Source organism: Oncorhynchus mykiss, chromosome 10 (genome assembly GCF_013265735.2).
Source record: "Oncorhynchus mykiss isolate Arlee chromosome 10, USDA_OmykA_1.1, whole genome shotgun sequence".
NCBI lineage: Eukaryota > Metazoa > Chordata > Actinopteri > Salmoniformes > Salmonidae > Oncorhynchus > Oncorhynchus mykiss.
Window position 1 is genome coordinate 18,981,468 of NC_048574.1, and position 24,907 is coordinate 19,006,374.

Below are 24,907 nucleotides of genomic sequence, written 5' to 3' on the forward strand. Positions count from 1 at the left end.
GGTTAGAATAGATAAACCCAATTGTTTGGACACGGGCATAATTTTAACAATCACATGTATTTGCCCTGATGTTTCACTACATAATCACTCCCTCGCAATAACAGCTGTTCAAAAAAATCTGCTTGAGTTCTTCCCAATTTGTGTCTTGGCTCTCTGGTTCATACTTTTGATATAATCTGTAGTGATGGAATTTGAGATTTTTCTAATGTCTTGTGCCTTATTATTTTCCTCCCAAGTCTTTCTGAAGTAAGATCTCAGGAAGAGTACCACAGAGTAATCTCATTGAGGGTTTATGCTCTCATTAAATTGAGGATCAAACAGTATGGGGCTCTGTTTCTGTGCCAAGAACAGTCTGTAAAGATCCTGCTGTGAACTGCCGTCCACTCCTTCAGACCTCTAATTTCCTGGTCGTGTCCATACCGTCCTCCAATGTAGAAGGAAATCCATTAGAATTTAGATTTTCCGTGCTCTACTAATTAGCCTATTTCCCCTAGCATCAGTGGAGAATATAAAATCAAGTTTAGAGTGCATTCGGGAAGTATTCAGCCCCCTTATATTTTTCCACAGTTGGTTAGGTTACAGCCTCATTCTAAAACTGTTTTTTTTTAAATGCTCAAACAATACCCCATAATGATAAAGCGAAGAGTTGACAATTTTACAAGTATAAAAACATACCGTATTTACATATTCAGACCCTTGCTATGAGAGTTGAAATTGAGCTCCGGTGTATCCTTTTTCCATTGATCATCCTTGAGATGTTTCTACAACTTTATTGGAGTCCACCTGTGGTAAATTCAATTGATTGGACATGATTTGGAAAGGCACACACCTGCCTATATATAGGTTCCCACAGTTGACAGTGCATCGCAGAGCAAAAACTAAGCCATGAGGGCAAAGGAATTGTCCGTAGACCACCGACGCAAAGATCTGGGAAAGGGTACCACAAAATGTCCTATTTATTTATCTGTTATTTTACCAGGTAAGTTGACTGAGAACACGTTCTCATTTGCCGCAACAACCTGGGGAATAGTTACAGGGACGAATGAGCCAATTGTAAACTGGGGATTATTAGGTGACCGTGATGGTTTGAGGGCCAGATTGGGAATTTAGCCAGGACACAGGTAAACACCCCTACTCTTACAATAAGTGCCATGGGGTCTTTATTGACCTCAGAGAGTCAAGACAGCCGTTTAATGGCCCATCTGAAAGACAGCACCCTACACAGGGCAGTGTCCCCACTCACTGCCCTGGGGCAATGGGATATTTTTTTTTAGACCAGAGGAAAGAGTGCCTCTTACTGGCCCTCCAACACCACTTCCAGCAGTATCTGTTCTCCCATCCAGGAACTGACCAGGACCAACCCTGCTTAGCTTCAGAAGCAAGCCAGCAGTGGTATGCTGCTGGCATTGTGTGCACATTTGAAGGTCCCTAAGAACACAGTGGCCTCCATCATTCTTAAATGGAAGAAGTTTGAAACCACCAAGACTCTTCCTAGAGCTGGCTGCCCTGCCAAACTGAGCAAGCAGGGGTTAAGGGCCTCGGTTAGGGAGGTGACCAGGAACCCAATGGTCACTCTGACAGAGCTCCAGAGCTCCTCTGTGGAAATGGGAGAAGCTTCCAGAAAGACAACCATCTCTGCAGCACTTCACCAATCAGACCTTTATGGTAAAGTTGCCAGACGGAAACCACTCAGTAAAAGGCACATAACAGCCCACTTGGAGTTTGCCAAAAGTCACCTAAAGTACTCTTTACAGACCATGGGAAACAAGATTATGTATTCTGATAAACCAAGACATGATTATTTGGCCTTAATGTCAAGTGTCACATCTGGAGGAAACCTGGCATCATCCTTACGGTGAAGCATGGTGGTGGAAGCATTATGCTGTGGGAATGTTTATCAGCGGCAGGGACTGGGAGACTAATCAGGATCGAGGGACAGCAAAGTACAGAGATATCCTTGATTAAAAACCTGCTCCAGAGCACTCAATACCGCGGACTTGGGTGAGGTTCACCTTCAACAGGACAATGACCCTAAGCACACGGACAAGAGAATGCAGGAGTGGCTTTGGGACAAGTCTCTGAATGTCTTTGAGTGGCCCAGCCAGAGCCCAGACTTGAACCCGATCAAAACATCTCTGAAGAGACCTGAAAATAGCTGTGCCGCAACGCTCCCTATCCAACCTGACAGAGCTTGAGAGGATCTGCAGAGCAGGTTGAGAGAAATTCCCCAAATACAGGTGTACCAAGTTTGTATCGTCATACCCAAGAAGACTCAAGGCTGTAATCACTGCCAAAGGTGCTTCAACAAAGTACTGAGTAAAGGGTGAATATTTATGTACATGTAATATGTCCTGGCGGAGATTTTATATATTTGCAAAAATAAAACTGTTTTTGCTTTGTCATTGTGGGGTATTGCGTGTAGATTGAGGGAAAAAGACAATTTAATAAATGTTAGATTAAGACTGTAACGTAACAGAATGTGGAAAAAGTATAGAGGTCTGAACTTTCCAAATGCACTGTAACTGTCACATGTCAAATACTACAGGTGTAGACTTTACCATGAAATGCTTCACATGCGCTGAATAAAACCGATGTAGACTTTACTGTGAAATGCTTACTTACGAGCCCTTTCCCAACAATGCAGATTTAAAAAGTACAAAAATCATCAATTAACTGTTCAGCAGTCTTATAGCTTAGGGGTAGAAGCTGTTCAGTAGCCTTTTGGTCCCAGACTTGGAGCTCTGGTATAGTATATGTACAGTCATGTTTTGAACTGTATACCATGGAGTGGGGAGGGGCATAGCTTTTTTCTAAAGGGGAATATGAACTGCATGTTTATTTTCAAGACGCTCAATCGTGTTATCTGATCTCCGGGAGGAGTAGGCCTAGATATTTTTTAAATATGGAAATACATGCTCTTGCAGGTTCACAAAAGTAAATGCATCAGACTCTCCCCCAATAAATTGTTCTAACAACCTGATGAACCTGCAGTTCAAGCCTAAAGTTGCCATCTCAGCAACTCCTTCAGACCCATATAAATCTACTTTCACTAGTCCATGTCAAGGAAAGGGGAGGTGGTGGAAATGGCACTAGAGAAACCTCAAGAATACAAAAAAACATCTGAAGGGAAATGTCCTTTGAACTGAACAATACCATATTTTCCACACCCTCAACTGGGCCCTAGCTTTGCGAGATCAGAGTGGTCTTATCACTGCCACAGACAAAAAAAAGCTTGTTATTTTATGGCTCCAGTCAGCTAGGGCCTTAGTTACCACCAGTCATAGCCTGTGAATAATTAAACTGCTGTCTAGTTTTTATACTGAAGCAAGGCCTAGTCTGGTCCGCGAGTGTAGGAGTGGTGATGGAGCTACTGAGAGTATGTGCACTATCTACGAAATAGCAGTAAATTGATGGTGATTGAGATGGAACTTATACTGCATGAAATTACATCACCACCTATACAAGTCTATCCTCCCACCTGCAGGTTCAAAGAATGTGACCTGAGAAAACATCATAGTTAAAGCCCATGAGTGGCGCAACGGTCTAAGGCACTGCTTCTCAGTGCTAGAAGCGTAACTACAGACAACCTGGTTCGATTCCAGGCTGTATCACAACCGGCTGTGATTGGGAGTCCTATAGGGTAGAGCATAATTGGACCAGCGTTGTCTGGGTTTGTCCGGTGTAGGCAGTCATTGTAAATAAGAATTTGTTCTTAACTGACTTGCCTAGTTAAAAAAAGGTTAAATTAAAAAATGTTAAGTGTACCTGTATTTTATAGAGATACTCTACAAAGATGTCTGAATGTTGTGCTCTACCAAGCACAATGGAACCACTGTCCAGGGGGATTCCTGACGTCAATGGTGATTATGATTTAGTTTGTTTCTTTGCATACAGAATACCATGAATAACTCATTTGTACGTTCTGTTGCCTCAATCTTTGGATTTATGTCAGATATAAATCATAGAAAAGCTCATTTGTGGGCACAGTTCCACCACCTTCAAAATCGGTCAGTTCTATCCTTGGGACGTACCTACCCTAAATCCCTAAATCCTAAACATTTTAAATTTCAACTTCAATCGGGTAGGGATGTTCCAAGGATCCCGGATAGCACAGACCCTTCAAAACCCTGTCTGGTAGGTAGTAAGGTCAGAGTTCAAATACTCTTTCAAGATCTTGTTTACCTAATGGCATCATCACCATTGTCATTTACCAATGCATTGACTGAGCAGGCCATGAATTCTGAACCTCCATTGAGTGATGCTTTGAGTGGAATCCCATAAATCAGGTTACTTGTTTCTTTGTGTTCAACATTAAACTCTTATCATGCTGCTATCTGCTTTGGGGAGCTGATGAACTTTACATCAAAAGAAAGTGAGTATGGTGATTGAGTTAACCGGGTCCCATTGTTAAAATTGCAAATGTCTGACAGTCTCTAACACAAGTGTGCTGTCCCCCCAGTTTCGGCTATCAATCAGGCTACCCTGCAACTCAGAATACTGTAATAAGCCTACTTTAATTGTAAATTGTATTTATGAGGAGGGAAATTAGTCTTCCTTCTTTCATTGCAAACCCCTACAAAATATTAACCTTAAGTAGGCCACCAATAGGACCAAAACTTGTGTGAATAACTGAAAGCAAACAGTTAATGAATTTCAGATGGAGATAGGTAAGTATATAAGACATGTATGGACAGTGGACAGGCCATTTAATGTCCTAGCGATGACAGTTTTTGGACATTACGGGCACAGATGTAGTAGGCCTATCTTGCAACGTTGATTTGTAAGATGTCTGGGGTTTGTCCTCAGACAATTTAATGCATTACAAATCATGCATATACAAAACAGTGAAACAAAATGCTTAATTTGTCATATTTTGCATTGTCCTTGTATTTGCTCCATGATGGCCCTGCCATGACGCCATAGGAAATGTGAAACTACATGTCCCAACATGCCCGTGTGGCAAAGCAGGTCCTCCCCTTCTTTTGAGTGGCAAGTTGTTTGTTTCACTGTTACCAGCTGCTGGACTATTCCAATCCCTGTCGGAGAGAATACACGGGGACCGACAGTCATTCTCTTCCTCCCCGTTTACCTCATTGTGATTATTTTATTACACCCTGCTTCTATTTTACCTCTCTTTCATTCTTTTCCGAAGTGGATAACTTGTCCTTCTCCCTCCCTTGCTTTCTGCTACGTTTCACGGTTTTTATAAGCTATTATAGGTGTATTTATTTGTTTTTTATTAGAAACGATATACATTTGTCTTAGATGTTCCTCAAATGAGAAGACGCAAATGATGGAGTTGCATATTTTAGAACACAGCTTGAAAGTAGCGAGTATAGCAAAAGAGGGCATTCAGATTTGCACTCACGGATTAATCAAACTCGCCTTCTTGCCCTCTAAAACAAGGTAAGTAGCTTTTATTTATAGAACATTTTTATTAAATCCGATACAATAAAGAAAATGAATCATTCTAAATATCTTATTGGGCAGTAACGTTATTGCAAACTAATTGCGCGACTAGATACAATGTTGCCGATCGTTGTGGCAAAACTGTCCAATTGTAATTGTCTTCAGCAGTTATGTTTTAGCTTTCAATGAAAATGCATGCTCTGTTTTTGCATAAGTCAATGAGTGCTGACAGTATTTTTTAAATTCAGTATGTTTTGCATTGTCATTTTTTTCAGCTTTTGTGCTTTTGTAGTCCGGTCAACGTGAAGGGGTGTGTAGGCTACGTGCTTATGCTGCGTTTATGTCCTGTCGGAAACTCGGAAATCTACTTGCTTACTTGTAGAAAGACGATACCAGAGATACTGGATATAATGAGGCTTGTGACTCCGCCCTAACAATCGGATTCGTTTTCCACAGACCGGAACGTCGGCTGTCAAGCTACCGCCTATTCCTCTCTTTGGTTTGGTGGATACATCTTTTATTTTTTTTATTTTATTTTTATAATCGAAGAGGGGTGTTGACATCAACCGCCTGTATTCAATGGAGAGTGAGAAGCTATGCTAGCCTCATGAATATGCATAGACATCTCGAATTTCAACAAGGACTACACCAATATAGTTTTTTCTCAGTTGTCAAGTGCATCTCACTTACTTTATTTAGCCCTTATTTTACCAGGTAAATTGACTGAGAAAACATTCTCATTTACAGCAACGACCTGGGGAATAGTTACAGGGGGGGTGAATGAGCCAATTGGAAGCAGTACACTCGTAAGAACCTAGGCATTACAACATTTATATTAGATCAAATAAGCCCCACGTATCAAAATGGCAATTCATGTTAATTGTGACTAAATTCAACACTTTCTCCACCCCATACAAAAACTCAGTTGCTTAATAATGAATGATCTGCTTAATGTGTACAGATTATGGGGGTGGAGTTAACCCTCCTGCTTCACCTCTTCTGCCTTGTTCATGAGCTAGTCATAATTAATAAACTCACATTTCTGGTAATAGTTATACTGCTGCGTTCAACAGTTAACATGTCGTACATTTCCTAGTTCCGACAAGCACTTGAACGCGGCATTCCTCTCTGATTCCGGAGTTTCCCACTTGGGAAGAAGAATCGACCAATAAAAATATCTACGCAAATTACTTCTGTTCATTTTTACTCGGAGGTCCCGAGTTTCCCACATAACGTTAACGCGGCATTGCAGCTCTGCGGTGTTGTTTTTTCGTTGTGTGTAGGTGTAAAATTAAATGGGGTGAGGTGGTTGCTTTAAATCAAACTTGAACTGGCGGCGTGAGACATTTATGTTGTTCGCGATGATGCCGAATATATCATTTGAAATGTTGCAATCATGTTTTGGTTAGCTAGCCATTCTATCTGTTGCTGGAGATGTGAACGCTGGCCCAGTGGTTGTGTTTCTGACTACAGCCTTTCTCGGTTTTAAATACATTGAATAGGTCATAATTAGGAGACAACAATAACGCTGTATATTTTTTCCTCCTATTAATTTCACCTGGCATGATGAGGATAGGGCAGGTTATCTGTAGATTATTTTCTGTAAACCTATTGCAAAAGTTTAACTTACATGATGGAATGCCACTGTAAATGTGCTGTGAGCATATTATCAATAGGCTACTCTAACCTAAACTTTGTTAGTGCTATTTTCCTCAAGATCTATTATTATCACTAACATTTTGGCCACATCTGTGAGAAATGGGCCTACAGGCCAATAATATAACAGTTTTGAATTCCAACAAAGATCTTGGGATCCTAGCTTTTACAACTGCACCAGGATACAAGTTGAAGGCATTTATATTTTAGTGACACATTAATGACACATAGGTTAGCGGATGGCCTTTTCAATCCCATGTTTACCAAGCTCTCCTTAAGGCAAATTCTCCTCCACCTTTCAGTGACCTTTTTACGTGTGCTGTGGTGACCCTTGAAAAATACTTGAAAAGGAGGCAGAGGTCCACAGAATGCAGTATAAATGTTGCATCGCACAGCTTGGGGGCGTAAAACATGCATTTAGGTTCACATTTTGCAGTGGTATGGTAGATACAGCTTTGTCTCGATCTCAAATGAATAGAAAAGATGAGTACCGTGTCATTTCCTGGTTTTAGTCAGTGCTTATCTTTTCCATTCATTTGGTGTGGAGGCATATAGCTGGATCTACACAATCGATGCCGTGGGACGTGGTTTCAACTTGACTACTTTAGAGGTATTATAACGTCTGACAAACTATGATTTGAAGGTGTAATGGCCCTTAAGGCAGTGTTTAAAAATGCAGATAAAGATACTGATATCCCAGACTCTCTCCACAAAGTAAAACAGCAGTTATAGTATAGAAAATAGAAGACAGACAAACTTCTTAAAGATCTTATTTCCTGATGCACAGACAGAACTGAATTCAAATGGATGCATCTGTCATTAAACAGCCTGTGGTTTCCCCTTATACCTTGGAAGTGTTTCATTGCTTCCATTGTTGGCAGACAGAGCTGGATGCACCAAGCTGGTCTGTTTTCAGAACATTGTTTGGCCTCAAGTGGGATGAGGAAATCTTTGATCGGCTTCATCTGAGATTTGGGCCTTGTTGCAGCTGTCATTTCATAGCATTTCTATCATTTGGGAGTCACTAATAGATTTGCCTATTGAGATTTTATATTTGCTGTCCCTCCCGTCACATACAGTACTGATTGTGTCCAATTTCGAGTTAAGTAATGGAAGGTTGTTAATTGCTCATGGGTTTTCTAACAGCCTGAATCAAACTCATTTAGAAGCTCCCTGTGAAGTGCCTTGCATTCATGTAGAATTTAAGTCATGCTGACTAAATGTGGATCCAAACAAACACAAGGCGCTGGCTTGGAAGCTGCTTGCCACCTAGAATGTTGTTGATGACCTTCTCCCTAAATGTGCTGTCTCACTGTTGACAATCCTGTCTTTTATTTATTCATATATATCTAATATATATATATATAATATATATTAGTGCCATGAAAAAAGTCTTTAATTTTCTCTACTTTTGCATGTTTTTGATACTGATTGTTATCAGATCTTGAACCAAAACCTAATATTATATAAAGGGAGCCTGATTAAACAAATAACACAAAATTACATACTTATTTCATTTGTTTAATAAACAAAGTTGCAACACCCAGTGCTCCTGTGTGAAAAAGTAATTGCTCCCTTACACTCAATAACTGGTTGTGCCACCTTTAGCTGCAATGACTCCAACCAAACACTTGTTGTAGTTGTTGATCAGTCTCTCACATCGCTGTGGAGTAATTTTGTCCCACTCTTCCATGCCAGGCATAATGGGACCCATGTCATCCAAATAGTTGATACTTTTGACTCCTCTGTCCATAGAACATTCATCCAAGAGTTTTGATGATCATTCAGGTGCTATTTGGCAAACTTGAGTCAACGTTTTGGATGACATGGGTCCTGTTATGCCTGGCAAAAACCAAACACTGCATTTCACAGTAAAACCTCATACCAATGGTCAAGCGTGGTGATAGTGTGATGGTTTGGGGATGCTTTACAGCTTCAGGACCTGGATGACTTGCCTTAATAGAAAGAACCATGAATGCTACTCTGTATCAGACAATTCTACAAGAGAATGTCAGGCCTTCGTCTGTGAGCTGAAGCGCAGCTGGGTTATGCCTCAAGACAATGATCCAAAACACACAACATGAAAATGTCTAAAAAGCCACACATTTTTAGTTTTGGAATGGCCTAGTTAAAGTCCAGACCTAATCCCAATTGAGCTGTTGTGGCAGGACTTGAAACATGCAGTTCATGCTTTAAAACTCACAAATGTTGCTGAGTTAAAGCAGTTTGGCATGCAAGAGTGGGCCAAAATTCCTCCACAGCGATGTGAGAGACTGATCAACAACTACAGGAAGCATTTTGTAGCAGTCATTGCAGCTCAAGGTGGCACAACCAGTTAGTGTGTGTATCATGCTGTCGAGACCGGGCATGCTCGTGCGCCTTCTCGCACATGTTGATTTTGTACATCCACACCAGATGCAATCTAGATACGCAGGTTGAAATATCAAAACGAACTCTGAACCAACTATGTTAATTTGGGGACAGGTCAAAACACATGAAACATTCATGAACATTTAGCTAGCTTGCTGTTGCTAGCTAATTTGCCCAGGGATATAAACACTGGGTTGTTATTTTACCTGAAATGCACAAGATCCTTTTTTTCTGGATCTTTGTAGAATTTTGACCCATTTTGAGTCACACAAAATCGTGTGTTCTCTACTCCAACAAGGGGAAACTAATCGTTTCTAGTAATCTCTCCTTCAGTAATAGTGGACTTTATATGTCAGTTGGCAACCAACTTTAAGGTGCATTACCACCACTTACTGGAGTCTGGACATCGGTTCATTTTTCAATCACCCACGTGGGTATATGCTCCCAAAAACCAATGAGGAGATGGGAGAGGCGGGACTTGCAGAGCATCACGCATCAAAAATAGAGCCAAGTTCTATTTTAGCACCTGGCTACGCAGACTTGTGAGCAGATTGGATTAAATGATTGAACAACATGTATGTGTACATTTATTTTGCAATGCTCGCGTACACAACGCGAGCGATGTGGTCAGCATGTAAGGGGGCAATTACTTTTTCACACAGGGGAATTGGGTGTTAGAGAATCAGGGGCCTCCCGGGTGGCGCAGTGGTTAAGGGCACAGCGCCAGCTGTGCAATCAGAGACTCTGGGTTCGCGCCCAGGCTCTGTCATAACTGGCCGTGTCCGGGAGGTCCGTGGGGCGACGCACAATTGGCCTAGCGTCGTCCGGGTTAGGGAGGGCTTGGCCGGTAGGGATATCCTTGTCTCATCGCGCACCAGCGACTCCTGTGTCGGGTGCGCGCTAACCAAGGTTGCCAGGTGCACAGTGTTTCCTCTGACACATTGGTGCGGCTGGTTTCCGGGTTGGATGCGCTGTGTTAAGAAGCAGTGCGGCTTGGTTGGGTTGTGTATCGGAGGACGCATGACTTTCAACCTCAGAGTCCGTACGGGAGTTGTAGCATGAGACAAGATAGTAGCTACTAAAAACAATTGGATACCACGAAATTGGGGAGAAAAAGGGGTAAAAATTAAATTAAAAAAAAAAAATAAAAAATAGAGAATGGGGCATACTTTTTCACCACACAAGAGAGATTAGATGATATTTAGCAAAAATAATTTGATATGAAAATCCAGTAACTGAATCTCAGAAGGTCTATGGCAAAACATATCCTGATGTCTCCAAAAGAGACATATTCATTCCAGCCTTGGGTAAGTTACGGAATTGAGACTTTGATTTTTCACTTTAAAATATGCTAAACAAAAACCATTGATTTCAAAGTTTAATAAACCAACAACTCTATGCATAATGAATACATTGAACAAAATAATAAAAACATAATAAAAATAACTGACTGGATAGGCCAAAGTTTGGTAACAGAATTGCAGTAAAATCTCCCTCGGTTTTATTTTGTTACCAAGCTTTGTATCTGCACAGTTCTTCCAGTATGTGTTTTGGTAAAATGTTCAGTATAAATTGTTAAAATTATTCATTGTGCATATAGTTGTATGATTCGTTAAACTTTTAAATCAATGGTTTTTGTTACACATACATTTTTAAGTGGGAAATCTGAGTCTCAGTGCAATTCCGTTATCGTGGAATTTCCATAAGGTAGGTTGTTTCAGAGGGAGCTTGCACTATGAGAGCATTTGCTTGAAAAAAAACCCATCTTGGTAAAGAAAGACATTTGATTTGAATGGAAACATCCTTTTTGTTATTCATACTTGAACATGAAATTAGCTGGTGGTGAGTTACCCCTATCCAACCAATTTTTCATGAGCAATGCGTGAAACTCGAAGTACAAAAATATTTTCAAGAGGACACAGCCATGTTGAATTATCCCTCATCTAACGTTTCCAGTCAAAAGCAGAGATCAAGTTACAAATGTTTGTTCTGATGGCAGTTTCCAGGTACATGCACCAAGAGCAATGAGGTAGACAAACTTCAAAATGGCACTCTCTAAAGTCTACCGTTAGCTCAGCATCCTGAGCATCTCAAAACCTCAAAACACAAATCCCATAGTGGTAAAGCACCAAGTCAATACTGAAGGTGAATCTAATCTGAAGTCTCCTTTAATGGCAGTGAGGCACCCATTCTCCATGCATATGTATTAGTAATGCTCTCCACCATGCCAACCCAAGGACACTTGAGATGATATGACACAACAACAGGAGAGGTTTGGGAGTGGGACAAGTAGGCCAGTCGAGTATTTAGGAGATGACGCACGCCACCATCATCAAATAAATGACTCATGCCATCAGACTCGCTGCTTTCCACAATCAACAAGTATCATGGTACCCCTTGATTGAGAGGTTTGGGTGGATCGGGCAAACATTGCTCTTCTCTCCCAGAATCGAGCTGGTTCAGGTTTTATGATCGTCATAATAGTCTGCAACAGGTGCTGGCAGTCTCAACTCAAGATCCATGTATTTTATTTGGGCATGTTTGCATAGGGGCATTTATATCAAAGAAACCATAAACTCAAAAAACTGAAGGCCCCTTACACTTCAGTGTGATGCAAAATGCATAGCACATAAAATTAAAAAGGTATTATTCATCCTAATCAGACAGGTTTTTACCCGGATGATACATTGGAGACAATATAAGACAAGTACTGGAAACAATAGAACATTATGACAAATCTGGGAAACAGGGCCTTGTATGTTGACTTTGATGTTAACGCCCACAGACAGACTGACTGAACCAAATCTGAACCTATCATAAACATATGCTTCACAAGTTTGGATAGCACAGTACACTACAATACAGTGAGTAGAGTATTGTACTGTACTTGACCGTACTGAACTATACCTTACTGAACTCTACTGTACTGTAATACCCTACTCTGCTATGCTGTGTTGCACTGTACTTTGCTCTGCTGCACTGTGATGTCCAGACTTGTGAAACATGAAGAGAATGACATTCATATCCATAATTTAGCATTTCTGTGAGGTACAGATCAGGGACCCATGTTGTAATTCCGTTATCGGGTGTAAATCCACCACTTACTGTAGTTCAACAACCAAAATAGATTTTTTTTCAAACTCAAGGTGTCATAGCTGACACTCCATTCTTTCTGCAGATATCTTTGAATCTTAATTCAGAGCAGATATTTAAGTTTTGGGAAAATGTGGTCACATAAAAACGTGAGGGAGATTTTACCATAATTCCATTACCAAAGTTTGCATCTGCACAGTCATTCAGCTAAATTGTTAAAAATAGTCCTTGTGCATAGAGTTGAACAACTTTGAAATCAATGGTTTTTGTTTGGCAGACATTTAAAGAGAACAAACTGAGTCTAACCGTAATTGTGTTACCGTGGAATTGCCGCTAGATGGATGCATGGAGTGAAAATATTAAAAAACATCTCTGGTTTTGCAATTCCTGTGGCAACGAGGTTTGCACAACTGTGTGGAGCTCCTATCACCCATTACTGATGGATGAAATGAAAGAGATAGCTGGGCTGAACAAAACTATGGTGTATATCTATGTTGTCTCGATGACCTGATGGGCCTCAAATATAGTCCATCATTATGTCATTAAATATGGTGATAAAGAAGATATTCAGACTTGTGATCAAACAGATTGGCTGCGCTGAGTGTATGGATGTGTTGTTGCGTTCCACGAAAGGAACTTCATGGGCTATGTGGGGGGGGGGTCAAACAGATTTTTGGAGGCTGATGACATTCGAGGCTTTACGGAAGTTTAGTTTCTAATTGTTAACCTCAAATTTGTTTCCGGTTGTAACTGAATGGTTCATATACACATAGGCATATTATGTAGCATAAAAAAAGTTACTCATGAAACCACACAATACTTAAGGCTAACAATATGCTTTTGCTCATTTGCATTGTCCAATGAGGTACTTTCTGGGTATTTAGGGGACCCCTTCTTGCTTATTGCCTGCAAGCAGCTTTCAATAACTCCTTTCCATTTAAATAACTGAACTGAGATAATTAATATGTTCTGTTGAAACTAACTGGTTATTTACAAGTAGCATAATGAACCATGTTATTCAATATGAAACCTCCTTTATCGTTTCCAGATGCAAGTTTTTCAGTTTGACGGAAACTCCGGAGGATTATACCATTATCGTCGATGAGGAAGGCTTCAAAGGTGGGTTTTGTGGTCGCTACCTCTGGATCTTTACCAGGATGGTAAATCAGGAAAACGTGTAGCCCTATGATTTTCGGGCAGTGCTATCCAGAATCCTTGGGACATCCCTACCCGTTACCCATTGTACGTTTTAACATCCCAGGGATCCCAGACAGTAAGGGCCTATGCTTTCTTTAATTCCTCATATCTTGACTCGATGCCAATGTTTGACTACATATTGCTACATCAGTTCTGCCCGCTGTGCCATTATGGGTTTTTAAAATTTTAATTGAACCTTTATTTAACTTGGCAAGTCAGTTAACAATAAATTCTTATATACAATGACTGCCTGGGAACAGTGTTCAAGGGCAGAACGACAGATTTTTACCTTCTCAGCTCGGGGATTCGATCTAGCATTCTTTCGGGTTACTGGCCCAACGCTCTAACTGCTAGGCTACCTGCTGCCCCGGTTAACAGAGGCCAAGCTGTCACTGGCTTGGTTTTGTGGTTGAGTGATGAATCCATGTCATTATAGACTGGTTTCCAGGGTGACCCTCGTTGGTCACCATGGATACTAGACGCTCTGTGTTGTGAAACAGGTGCAGGTATTCTACTGTAGGTAGATTGGCTGGAAGTTTATATTGTACTGTTGTATGTATGTACTTTCCTTTGCTGCGTTGAGGCTTCAAGTACTTGTTGTTTGGTTTTGTTTTCGTGCCAGTGCATGAAAATGGCCGCACACACATTCAGCTCTATATTGAGACTGTTAAAACAAGTCTGAGATTGTTGGCATGGCTTTCGCTATTAGTCTATGCTCAGTGGTAAATGTTTTACCCTGAGTGATTTATAAGCTATACTAACCACAATGAAGACCCTCTTGAAGGCGACTTGTTTAACGAAGTTATTATTATTTTTTATGATGAAATAAGCATGGTCAGTCTAGTGATATTTCATTGTTCTCAGCAGTGGAGTCAGACCTTTTTCCAAGTCAGACCCCTCTCATATTAATGGCACCCATGCTTGACAATGCCTCATCCAGCTCATCAGCGGAGGAGAATGTCAAACAATCATCCGTAAAATAAGAGACATTGAGAGTCCGGTGATGCCGTTAGCGTCTCATTTATCGCTAAGGGGACCGCTGACAGACAGACACATCCATCTGCGACCACACTAATGCCACACTAACTAGGCCCTCTAATAATTTTCTTGTTCCCTTTCAGAACTGCCCGAGTCGGAGCACCTTAGTGTCGCCGAGGCCACGTGGTTGGCTCTCAACGTGGTGTCGGGGGGCGGGAGCGCCACCAACTCTCAACCAATCGGAGTCACCAAAATAGCCAAGTCTGTCATTGCCCCCCTGGCAGACCACAACATTTCTGTGTTTATGTTGTCTACCTATCAGACTGACTTTATCTTGGTGAGTGCTGTTCCACTACAGACCTCTCTTAAGTGTAATTTATAACCTATCATATCTGGTCAAAATGGTGATCCATTGTAGATGTAGGCAGCCCCTCAATTACAAACTTGACGCAAGTACCCAGGATTGCCGTTTGCGTTCTTGCATTGCGTACATACTGTATAAATTAGGCCTCTGAAGTGTTGTTGCATGCCTTCCTCAACTTCCCAAGGAACACATGCAAGATATCAGCCAGCCAATTGGCCATTGTTATGAGCACCTTGTAGCGGCGCCCTTCTCCCTTCACGTGTTATTGATACTCACATTTAGTTTGAGGACCTATTTGTCAGCTTAGCTGCTTATTCCTGTAGGTATTACTGAACATGGTCATTAGCCTTACCTATTATGTTACCAGTGGTATGAAGGTAGCCTACTCTTAAATATACCTGTAGATAATCGAAAATAGCTTACGGAACAGGACATTTTAATCAAGTATGCCCTCACTTGTACTCACTTGTGGCCTGTGAGTGTTTTTCCATTTTGCTCAACATGAAAAGACACAGCAGCGGATCTACAGTACCACCCTGGGCAGCACTTTTGCTTTGAGAAGGATCTTTTCATTTTGTCGAAGTTGCTTAATCACACAAGTCCTTTCTCATGCCAGACCTTTTTGGCTATAGGGAGTATTTGTATTACCCTGTTACTAAAAGGGGGTGGGACACACACACACACACACACACACAAGGTCTGCTGAATAACTGGTGCCTGTGTATGGAAATAATTGTTAACAAAAATGGAGATGTTGATAATCTGGCAGTAGTTATGTAAAGAGGATCAGCCTCAGCTCAGTCTCTTGCTGGAATTCCCGGTAACATTCATGGCCACTGTTCTCCCTCCACGCCAGCTGCTCCCAACCACGGCCTAATCACTGTCTGTAAAGAAATGGAGGAAACAACTTGCTTCTCTCTCATGTCTCTCTCTTTCTCTCTGCCTAATGTCTGTCCATTTGTCTGTCTCAATCATGTCCCTCTCTCGCTTTGCCTCAATCTCTCTGTCTGTTTGTCTTGTCACTCTTTCTCTCCGTTTCTATCCTGCATGCTTTCGTTCAGATTACTTTTTTATTTTTTATTCTGGTGTTGTATTATGATTATTTGCATTACATAAACAGTGGGACCCGACCCAAATGAAGAAAGCAGTCATTTAGAGGTAGGGAGCCTTAAGTAACCTGACTTTGTCTGACTCAACCAGCCTAGAGGAGTTAGAGGCCAGCTTCTCACAGGAGGCTTCACATTTTGTTTACATCCTCAATGTAACTCAAATAAGGGTTTAGTCAGGGGGAGAGGAGATGGTTGAGTTTCTGTCAGGATCCGGCAGAACAGTCCCCGTGGGGATGGAATCAGTCCATCGTGTCCAAATGTACAGTTCTTCAGGGAAGGAGGCACAGAGTTCAGTCGGGGAGAGCACAATTTTGGGGGAATGGACACACAGTAGCTTTGCATTAGGCCCATATAATGGAGACCTCTTTGGGGCATTTCATTTCACGTTGAAATTGTATTTTAAAGCAGAAGACAGTCTCCAGCTTTTTAGCATTGCATTCCTTTGGGAGGTTGGTTTCCCAAGCCTTTTGCTAGTCAGATATACCTGCTTGGATTGCTTGATTAACATTTGCTGTACCCACAGGCCTCTCTCTTTAGTTACCCTTGAAGTGTTCCGATAAGCAAAATGCAGAAGCTCTGAGTTCTTTTGAAATTTCACTGAATAGTTTTCTATTGTGATTGTAGTTTATTTCCCCTGATAAGTGCAGTTTCAAATTGTGTTTGAAGTGCAAATATGAGTTACTTTCTGACGTATTAGAATCAGCCAGTTGGAAAGACCATCCTCACCTGCTGTTCAAATGCTATTTCACGTTTCTATAACACTTTTTGGTTTTCCCTGTTGTAACAAGTTTGTGTTTTGCTTTGGTTGTGGCTGAGTTGTTTATGGCGTAGTGGTTGTGTTGTGTTCATCAGGTTCGAGAGCGGGACCTGCCCATGGTCATGCACACCCTGTCTTCTGAGTTCACCCTGCTGAGGGTGATCAATGGAGAGACCGTGGCCGCCAACAGCCTGGGAGTCACCAACGGCTTTGTCAAGCCTAAACTCGGTAGGCCATGAGTGTCAAACTCATTCCATGGAGGACCTAATGTCTGCAGGTTTCTGGTTTTTCCATTCAATTAAGGCCTAGACAACCAGGTGAGGGGAGTTCCTTACTAATCAGTGACCTTAATTAATCAATCAAGTACAAGGGAGGAGCAAAAACCTGTAGACACTCGACCCTCCGTGGAATGAGTTTGACACTTGTGGTAGGCACACAATACTTTTATTCCCCTTTTCACACTATCATGTGGACACAAACTTTACTGTGCTGGCTCGGTTATTTACTTTTCACATTTCCTTTCCTGTACAGTTCGAGCCCATATGGGACATGTGTAACCAGGCCAGCACATCTCGACTCAGTAGTCTGAAAATGCTATTGGATTTAGATACAGTAACGCACACTCTCAGTTTCAGGTTATGCATTGGGGTTTCTGTGATACAAATGGAAATGTATTTCATCCCCTGAATGAGAATATTGCAGAGACTCCCTGATATGAATGAGAATATTGCAGAGACTCCCTGATATGAATGAGAATATTGCAGAGACTCCCTGATATGAATGAGAATATTGCAGAGACTCCCTGATATGAATGAGAATATGCAGAGACTCCCTGATATGAATGAGAATATGCAGAGACTCCCTGATATGAATGAGAATATGCAGAGACTCCCTGATATGAATGAGAATATTGCAGAGACTCCCTGATATGAATGAGAATATGCAGAGACTCCCTGATATGAATGAGAATATGCAGAGACTCCCTGATATGAATGAGAATATGCAGAGACTCCCTGATATGAATGAGAATATTGCAGAGAATCCCTAATATGAATGAGAATATTGCAGAGACTCCCTAATATGAATGAGAATATTGCAGAGACTCCCTAATATGAATGAGAATATTGCAGAGACTCCCTAATATGAATGAGAATATTGCAGAGACTCCCTAATATGAATGAGAATATTGCAGAGACTCCCTAATATGAATGAGAATATTGCAGAGACTCCCTAATATGAATGAGAATATTGCAGAGACTCCCTGATATGAATTGGCTGTTTTGTTGCAGCCTGTCAAACCTTGAATTGAACAATCCATCTTTGGTAAGAGAATGTCAATCCAGCACTCGCTGTCAAGGTTCTTCCCCAGAACAGAACCTGAGAACACAGTCTGATATGGAAGGCAGAACAGCAAGGGCCAGCCCCAGGCATAAGCGACATAAGCGGTCGCTTAGGGCCCTCGGCCACTAAGCCCATGGGCTCATTTTACATTTGTCATTTAGCAGACACTCTTGTCCAGAGCGACTTACAGTAGTCAGTGCGTACATTTTCGTTCTGGTCCCCCATGGGAATCTCACGACCCTGGTGTTGCAAGCGCCATGCTCTACCAACTGAGCCACACGGGACCACATTTTGTTGTCGGGATTTGTAAATCTCTTTAGGTGACATATTTGATGGGTAGTATGAATCAAAATAAAATGTATTAGCATATGTGTTCACAACTGCCAGTATCATATTAATAAAAACATGTTTTCGCTCTCTCAGTGCCCCGTCCCATCATCCACCCTCTTTCCAGCCCCAGTAACATGTTCTGTGTGACCAGCCTGGACCCGGACACACTGCCCTCGGTGGCCACCCTGCTCATGGACGTCATGTTCTACTCAGGCGGGTAAGAACCCACTCCTCAACACTCCTCCTGTCATACACACACACTGCCACAAGAACACTTAGCTGTTCCGTTCAGACAATTTGTTTTAGGAAGTCTAGAACCTGGAAGAGGGTTAGACTTAAGCAAGGGCTGTCATAGGATGGTTATGCTGCTGTTATGATTAGACTTTAAAGGTATAGAAAGGTTTGACTAGCAGGTCACTCGGTGACCAGGTTGGAATGGACAGGACCAAATGTAGTTGAAAGATTGGACACACTTGAATGTCACTACTTTCTATTCCAGCATGAAGGAGCCCGGGGCGTCTAGCGAGGACTCTGGTCACATCCGCTTCTTCTCCTTCTCTCTGATTGAGGGCTACATCTCTCTGGTCATGGATGAGCAGACCACACCACGGTGGGTGCTCTCCTGTGGTCCCGCCATTTAGAGAAAAAAAACACATGGTTATGGTGTCTATCACCATCAGAAAGGCACAACTGCTGTCAATTTGCATTTCGAACTTGTTTGCTGGGTTTGCTGCTGGGTTGTTAGGAAACAAACACAGAAGATCATAGAAAGTTTATTTGTAAAGAAGTTAATGTAGAGTTGACAGCTGTTACAGGTGTCACTTGTGTGGTAACCTGAACAGCTGCATTACTAATCACGTGGATTGAACTAAAGGATTACAGTACCACTACATTAGTAGCTATTTTATCATGGGCTTGTCCTACATTGGTGAGGTATCCCTTATATGGGTCAGTTTTGTCTCCAAGCTAAGAAGGGGGACAATATGTGAACCAAGATTGTAGTACTTCCGAAGTAATGTATTTTTCACCATAGCATGTAGGACAGGGATGATCAACTAGATAAATAATTTGTAGACTGCAAATTGACCGCAAGAAGCCCAAACAGATATAATATTTGAATGAAACTTAATTTCAAACCTTGCTTATATTTATCTACGATCTCATCTATCTCTCTATTATGCGTGGGAATACTTCAACAGATATTTCCTAAATTAAAAACACTTGTAGCTAATTTCCTGGTGTTTTTAGTATTTTATGTCAAACAAAAATTCCATCCACCAGTTGGGGAACCCTGATGTAGGGCAACCGCTGACCTACAATCTGAATTTAACACAAAAGGCAAAAATATGTATTCACTGTTTTCTGAAATCTTTGAATACATGTGATGTGAGAGGTACATTAAATAATATCTTTAAATGTTACTTGAATGAATGTGTGCATTCATATTCTAATTTATTCAAACCAGGTTTCCAAACAATGTCCTCTTCACTAGTGCTTCAGGGGAGCTTTGGAAAATGGTTCGCATTGGAGGACAGCCTTTAGGATTTGGTAAGTAAGACAGTTGTGGTTCTCTCTGTTTGGTTTCCACAGATCTCCCACATGTTAGTCAGATATCTGCAGAGTGCACATCACCAAGAGACACTGTTTGATGCGAGTGTAATTTGGCTAAGATTAGTAAAAACAAACTGTGATGCCAATACGAATATTACTGAATACATTAAACGCCCAGATACGTCCTGTGTTTAAAATAATTCTGATATTCATGGATATCTGTTCTTTATTCTCATTGCCTTGTGTCAGACGAGTGTGGTATTGTGGCTCAAATATCGGAACCCCTGGCGACTGCTGACATTCCAGCTTATTACATCAGTACCTTCAAGTTCGACCATGCGCTGGTGAGTGATGGTTTACAACTCTACACCCTCTCTGTATCGCTCTCTCTGTTTGTATGGTAAATTGTGGGGGTCAGTTTTAACTGGAGCTTTTGGAATAAAGACTTAACCCTGCCCCCCTATCTCTCATAGGTCCCAGAAGAAAACATCCAGAGTGTGATTGGAGCTTTGAGGACCAATGAGAGCGCAGGACAGTGAATGGGAGATGGGAAGAGACAGTGGAACTAGCAAGCCCTGTGCCCTCACACCCACACGTTGATTTATCATGTCAAACTCATTTTTTTTAAGTGCCAAGAGCGTATCAGTGGACTGCTGTGGGGGGTGATTCTGGGAACAGGGTAATGTAACGCTTGGGTGGTGTAGATGGGGTACAGAGGAGGGATGGTGTGTGTGTGTAGGGATGCTTTTGTTCAGCGATCAGCAACGTGTCCCTCCTACGTGCCAACTACGCAACCCTACCGACCACATCACCCCCTTGACCATCCACTCTTACCCCAAACAACATCCACTTCTTTGGGGACCCAAAGCTAGGATGACTGCAGTGGGTTTTTTACATTTTCTCTCGCTCTCCTTTTTCTTTCTCCTCCCCCTCACACCATTTCACCATGTCAACGCGGCCTACTAAGTTTGGGCCTATCTCTCTTCGACACCAGCCCGGAATGCTGCGACACGGCCGTCACCTCCTTTTACTTTGGCGGCCAATGACAGCCTATACTGGTGCTTTAGTATACCACACTTTCCTTCCTAACTTTGCATTGTTTCTTCCCATAACAACCATTCTGTATTAGTTACCAGTCCTCCCCATAACAACCATACTGTATTAGTTACCAGTCCTCCCCATAACAACCATACTGTATTAGTTACCAGTCCTCCCCATAACAACCATACTGTATTAGTTACCAGTCCTCCCCATAACAACCATACTGTATTAGTTACCAGTCCTCCCCATAACAACCATACTGTATTAGTTATCAGTTCTCCCCATAACAACCATACTGTATTAGTCACCAGTTCTCTCCATAACAACCATACTGTATTAGTTACCAGTCCTCCCCTTATGGAAAGAGAATGTTCTCTACAAACAATTATCAAGATTTCCATTATTCTTATTATTTATTTTTCTCAGTGCCAAGTCGTTTTAAAGACCAATGCCTTGTCTAACGCTCAGTGTGTTTGCACTTGAAGGTGACATTTCTGAGTTGTCGTTGGTAATGACACGACATAGTGTGGTTTTGTTTTTACAAGTTATTGAATAAGCTTTTAATGTCAAGTCCTGATGAAATTCTCATTATGGAAACTCTTCTTAAAGTAATCCATTTCGGGGCTAGAGTTCTCATTGAAATGCCATTTAGCTGAAGGCTAGCGAATAGATTGCAGGGACTGAGGCAAGATGTATGTCAATGGTCCTAAACTCTGGTGACCTGGAAAGCAGATCAGATTTGTCAGATGGGAAAATGAAAGATTCTGGTGTTGAGTGTTTAAATTACATTTACTGACAAATCACAGAGCCACTGTTATGTAGGACATATCATATAAACAACATTCTAGTTGGCTATATATAAGCCAGTTTTCATGTAGTATTGGTAGTTTTGGGAGAAGTAGGTTATCGTTTTGCATCAAGTGCCACACCATGCCTGACACTAAACCAGCCCTTTACCACAAACTAGTAGAATAAGGAAAAGTGGTGGGGAAATGTTGGTTGGGTTGTGGATCATTGAACCAGCCCTGCAACCCTGGTCAGTTTAGGCCTTCAGCTCACCCCCCCCCCCCCCCCCCCCCCCCCTACCTCGCCCCCCCTACCTCGCCCCTTGCCCCCCCCCCCCATCCCAGTCTGCACTTTAATACAGGTCCATCCTGCTGTACTGATGTGAAAACGGGGAAGACTATTTTACCCTTGAAGGATTCTCTTGAGAAGGTGAGACTATATTGGTCTTAATGCATTGGTGTTTGTTTTTTCGTCCGCACCAAGAAAAAGCTTGCTTCGTCAGTTAGCTTTGATTAGCAGAAACCATGTAGCTATTAATCAGTGTTAAAAACGTAAAAGGGTGATATAAAAAATAAATAAAAAATGCTTTTGTTTTCATGTTCTAGTCTGTTTGGTTTCTCAAGGCCTTCCTGTCATCTGTACTGTTTTTTTTGTTTTGTTTTTTGTCTTCATTTCCAACATTGGTCCCCCAGACCCATTGCATATTCAAATTTCATCATCCCACCATTATCCTAATTTAAACTTAATATAATGGATTCTGAAAGGAACTTGCAGCTTTCAGCAATAATGTGATTTTTATATTCAAATCATTGGTTGATTTACATGGATTCAGAATGTGATGGGCTGGAATGTAAACTCCTATGCATGGGGTCTTGGGGGACTGCTGTTGGAGCCCTTGTATTGCTAGATGCTGTACCAAACTCTCTAGTATTGGCTTTTTAGTCCAGCATTTAAAACATTTTTTTTGGCAGGGCTAGGTTTCCCACGTCAATGCCACCCTGCTTATAGAGAATCAAAAGTGATAGATTGAAGTGGTCAAACTGTGGGACATAATCATTCCTATTACTTACCTTGCTTTTCAAGAATCAATCATTTTTAAGAGTGAAATCAGCCAAGGCAGATGTGAGTCTTAAAATAACACTATGTGATGGAGAAAAACGCAACAGTGGATTTTTACTTTGTCGCCCTATAAACAGACAAGACGGGATTCAAACACACCACAATGTGCCGACATCGCACTGCACTTGAAATCGGCGACGGCTTTATCTATCCCTTCCATGCCAACGCATTTGTTAGCTTTAGCTTCTAAGATTTGTCTGCCATTTTAAAATGTTCTCGCTAATCATACTAATTTGCAAAAAAAGTTTGCTAAAGGTGGGAGGAAATATCCGGTAGTCATGATCAACCATACCCCTCACTACACTTGTCTTTTAAAGACAATTTTCCTTAAATCAAGTGCAGTGCGACAACGGCACATTGCGGTTTGTTTGAATCCTGGCCAAACACTTACATTTTACCTCTTTGTTGAAGGCGTTTTGCAGTGCAATAACATTGTGGTCTGACATTGGTATTACAAATAAAGCTTGTATTCTATACTTGAGAAGTGCAACTAAACATCCATATCACAGTCACACCTTCTATTGTTGGTCGTTTTAACCTAGGTGTCTGCAATAACTTGTTTGACCAAGGTCTCAATTTAATCCATATTGCGTAAGATCCGCATAATAGCGCAATTTGAAATTTAAAGGCAATGTTCCTGCTTTCAAGGTAAATGTTGGCTAATTCAGAAATGAGCTTTTTTAAAATTCAACATCTGCGGTACGGATTGAATCTAGCTCCAATACTTAATCCAAGTATTGACACCTCTAGATTGATCGCTGTCCTCACCATTGCTGCAAATAGGAACAGCTGATAATACATTCTAAAGAAAAGTCACAGAAGAGTGGTCTCTATTATTTAACATGTGCAAACTAGAGAACACACAGGTCCTTCTGACTTGCAGTGGGAGGCTAACTACAACGCCATTACCTTTTTACTGCTTAAACACATAGGCGGAGGGGGTGCATTGTTAGAGGGCGCGTTCAGCAGCAGTGTCCTATTTGGCGTGCTTATTGACCTTTTCTATTTGCCGTAGAGGTCAGGCAAGTAGTGCAGCCATTGATGGAGCAGGCAATCATGCGGATAAGGGCCTGGAAGGTGGCAGATGATAATGGTGACCCAAGGTTCTGTCTTCACAAACAGTGGCGATTTGAGTAACCAGAAATGGAGTTGTTTGTCTCTTTCCCTTTCAAGACAATTTGATACATATGTAATAGATACATGGGCTCTATGTTTTAGTTTGAAACTATTTAGTGCAATTTGGTTTGATTAGAGACTGAATAGAATAGGATGCAATACCATTTGTTGCATAAACATTAATTTTCTATTCTTAAATTAAAATCTGCTGATGTGTTTATATGTACTGTTTAGTCATGTTGGTCTACCAGAATGTATCCTTTGTTTTTGTCCCCCACACTTTGGTTCTGCAATGACAATCACCCACTAATTAACTTGTCATTTTTACAGATTAAGTGTTTGAGCTGAAATGTAATATTTGCTTCCAAATTAGCTATGGCATACAGTACCAGTCAAGTTGACACATCTACTCATTCCAGGTTTTTTTTCTGCATGTAGAATAATACCGAAGACAAACCTATGAAATAACACATGGAATCATTCGCCTTGATGACAGCTTTGCACACTCTTGGCATTCTCTCAACAAGCTTCATTAGGTAGTCACCTGGAATGCATTTCAATTAACAGGTGTGCCTTGATAAAAGTTCATTTGTGGCTCAAACGCATTAAGAAGGAAAGAAATTCCAATCAGTTCTATTGTGACAAGATAGGTGGTATACAGAAGCCCTAGTTGGTGAAATGGCAAGTCCA

The 24,907-nt window shown here is 41.3% G+C and overlaps 1 protein-coding gene across 2 annotated transcripts; it reads left to right on the top strand.

Moving 5' to 3' along the window:
• The first annotated feature begins 924 nt into the window (after positions 1–924).
• Positions 925–23,575, top strand: castor2 (cytosolic arginine sensor for mTORC1 subunit 2). Of its 2 annotated transcripts, none has more exons than XM_036989835.1 (9): positions 925–979; positions 13,577–13,647; positions 14,847–15,040; positions 17,029–17,161; positions 18,698–18,821; positions 19,104–19,214; positions 20,070–20,152; positions 20,405–20,499; positions 20,629–23,575. In XM_036989835.1, the coding sequence occupies exons 1-9, from the start codon at positions 948–950 to the stop codon at positions 20,692–20,694; spliced, it is 909 nt and encodes a 302-aa protein (XP_036845730.1). In that variant the 5' UTR covers positions 925–947; the 3' UTR covers positions 20,695–23,575. The 2 variants fall into 2 exon arrangements, with proteins under 2 accessions (XP_036845730.1, XP_021473328.1); XM_021617653.2 differs by lacking the exon at positions 925–979 and adding an exon at positions 4,996–5,406.
• Positions 23,576–24,907: the final 1,332 nt, after the last annotated feature.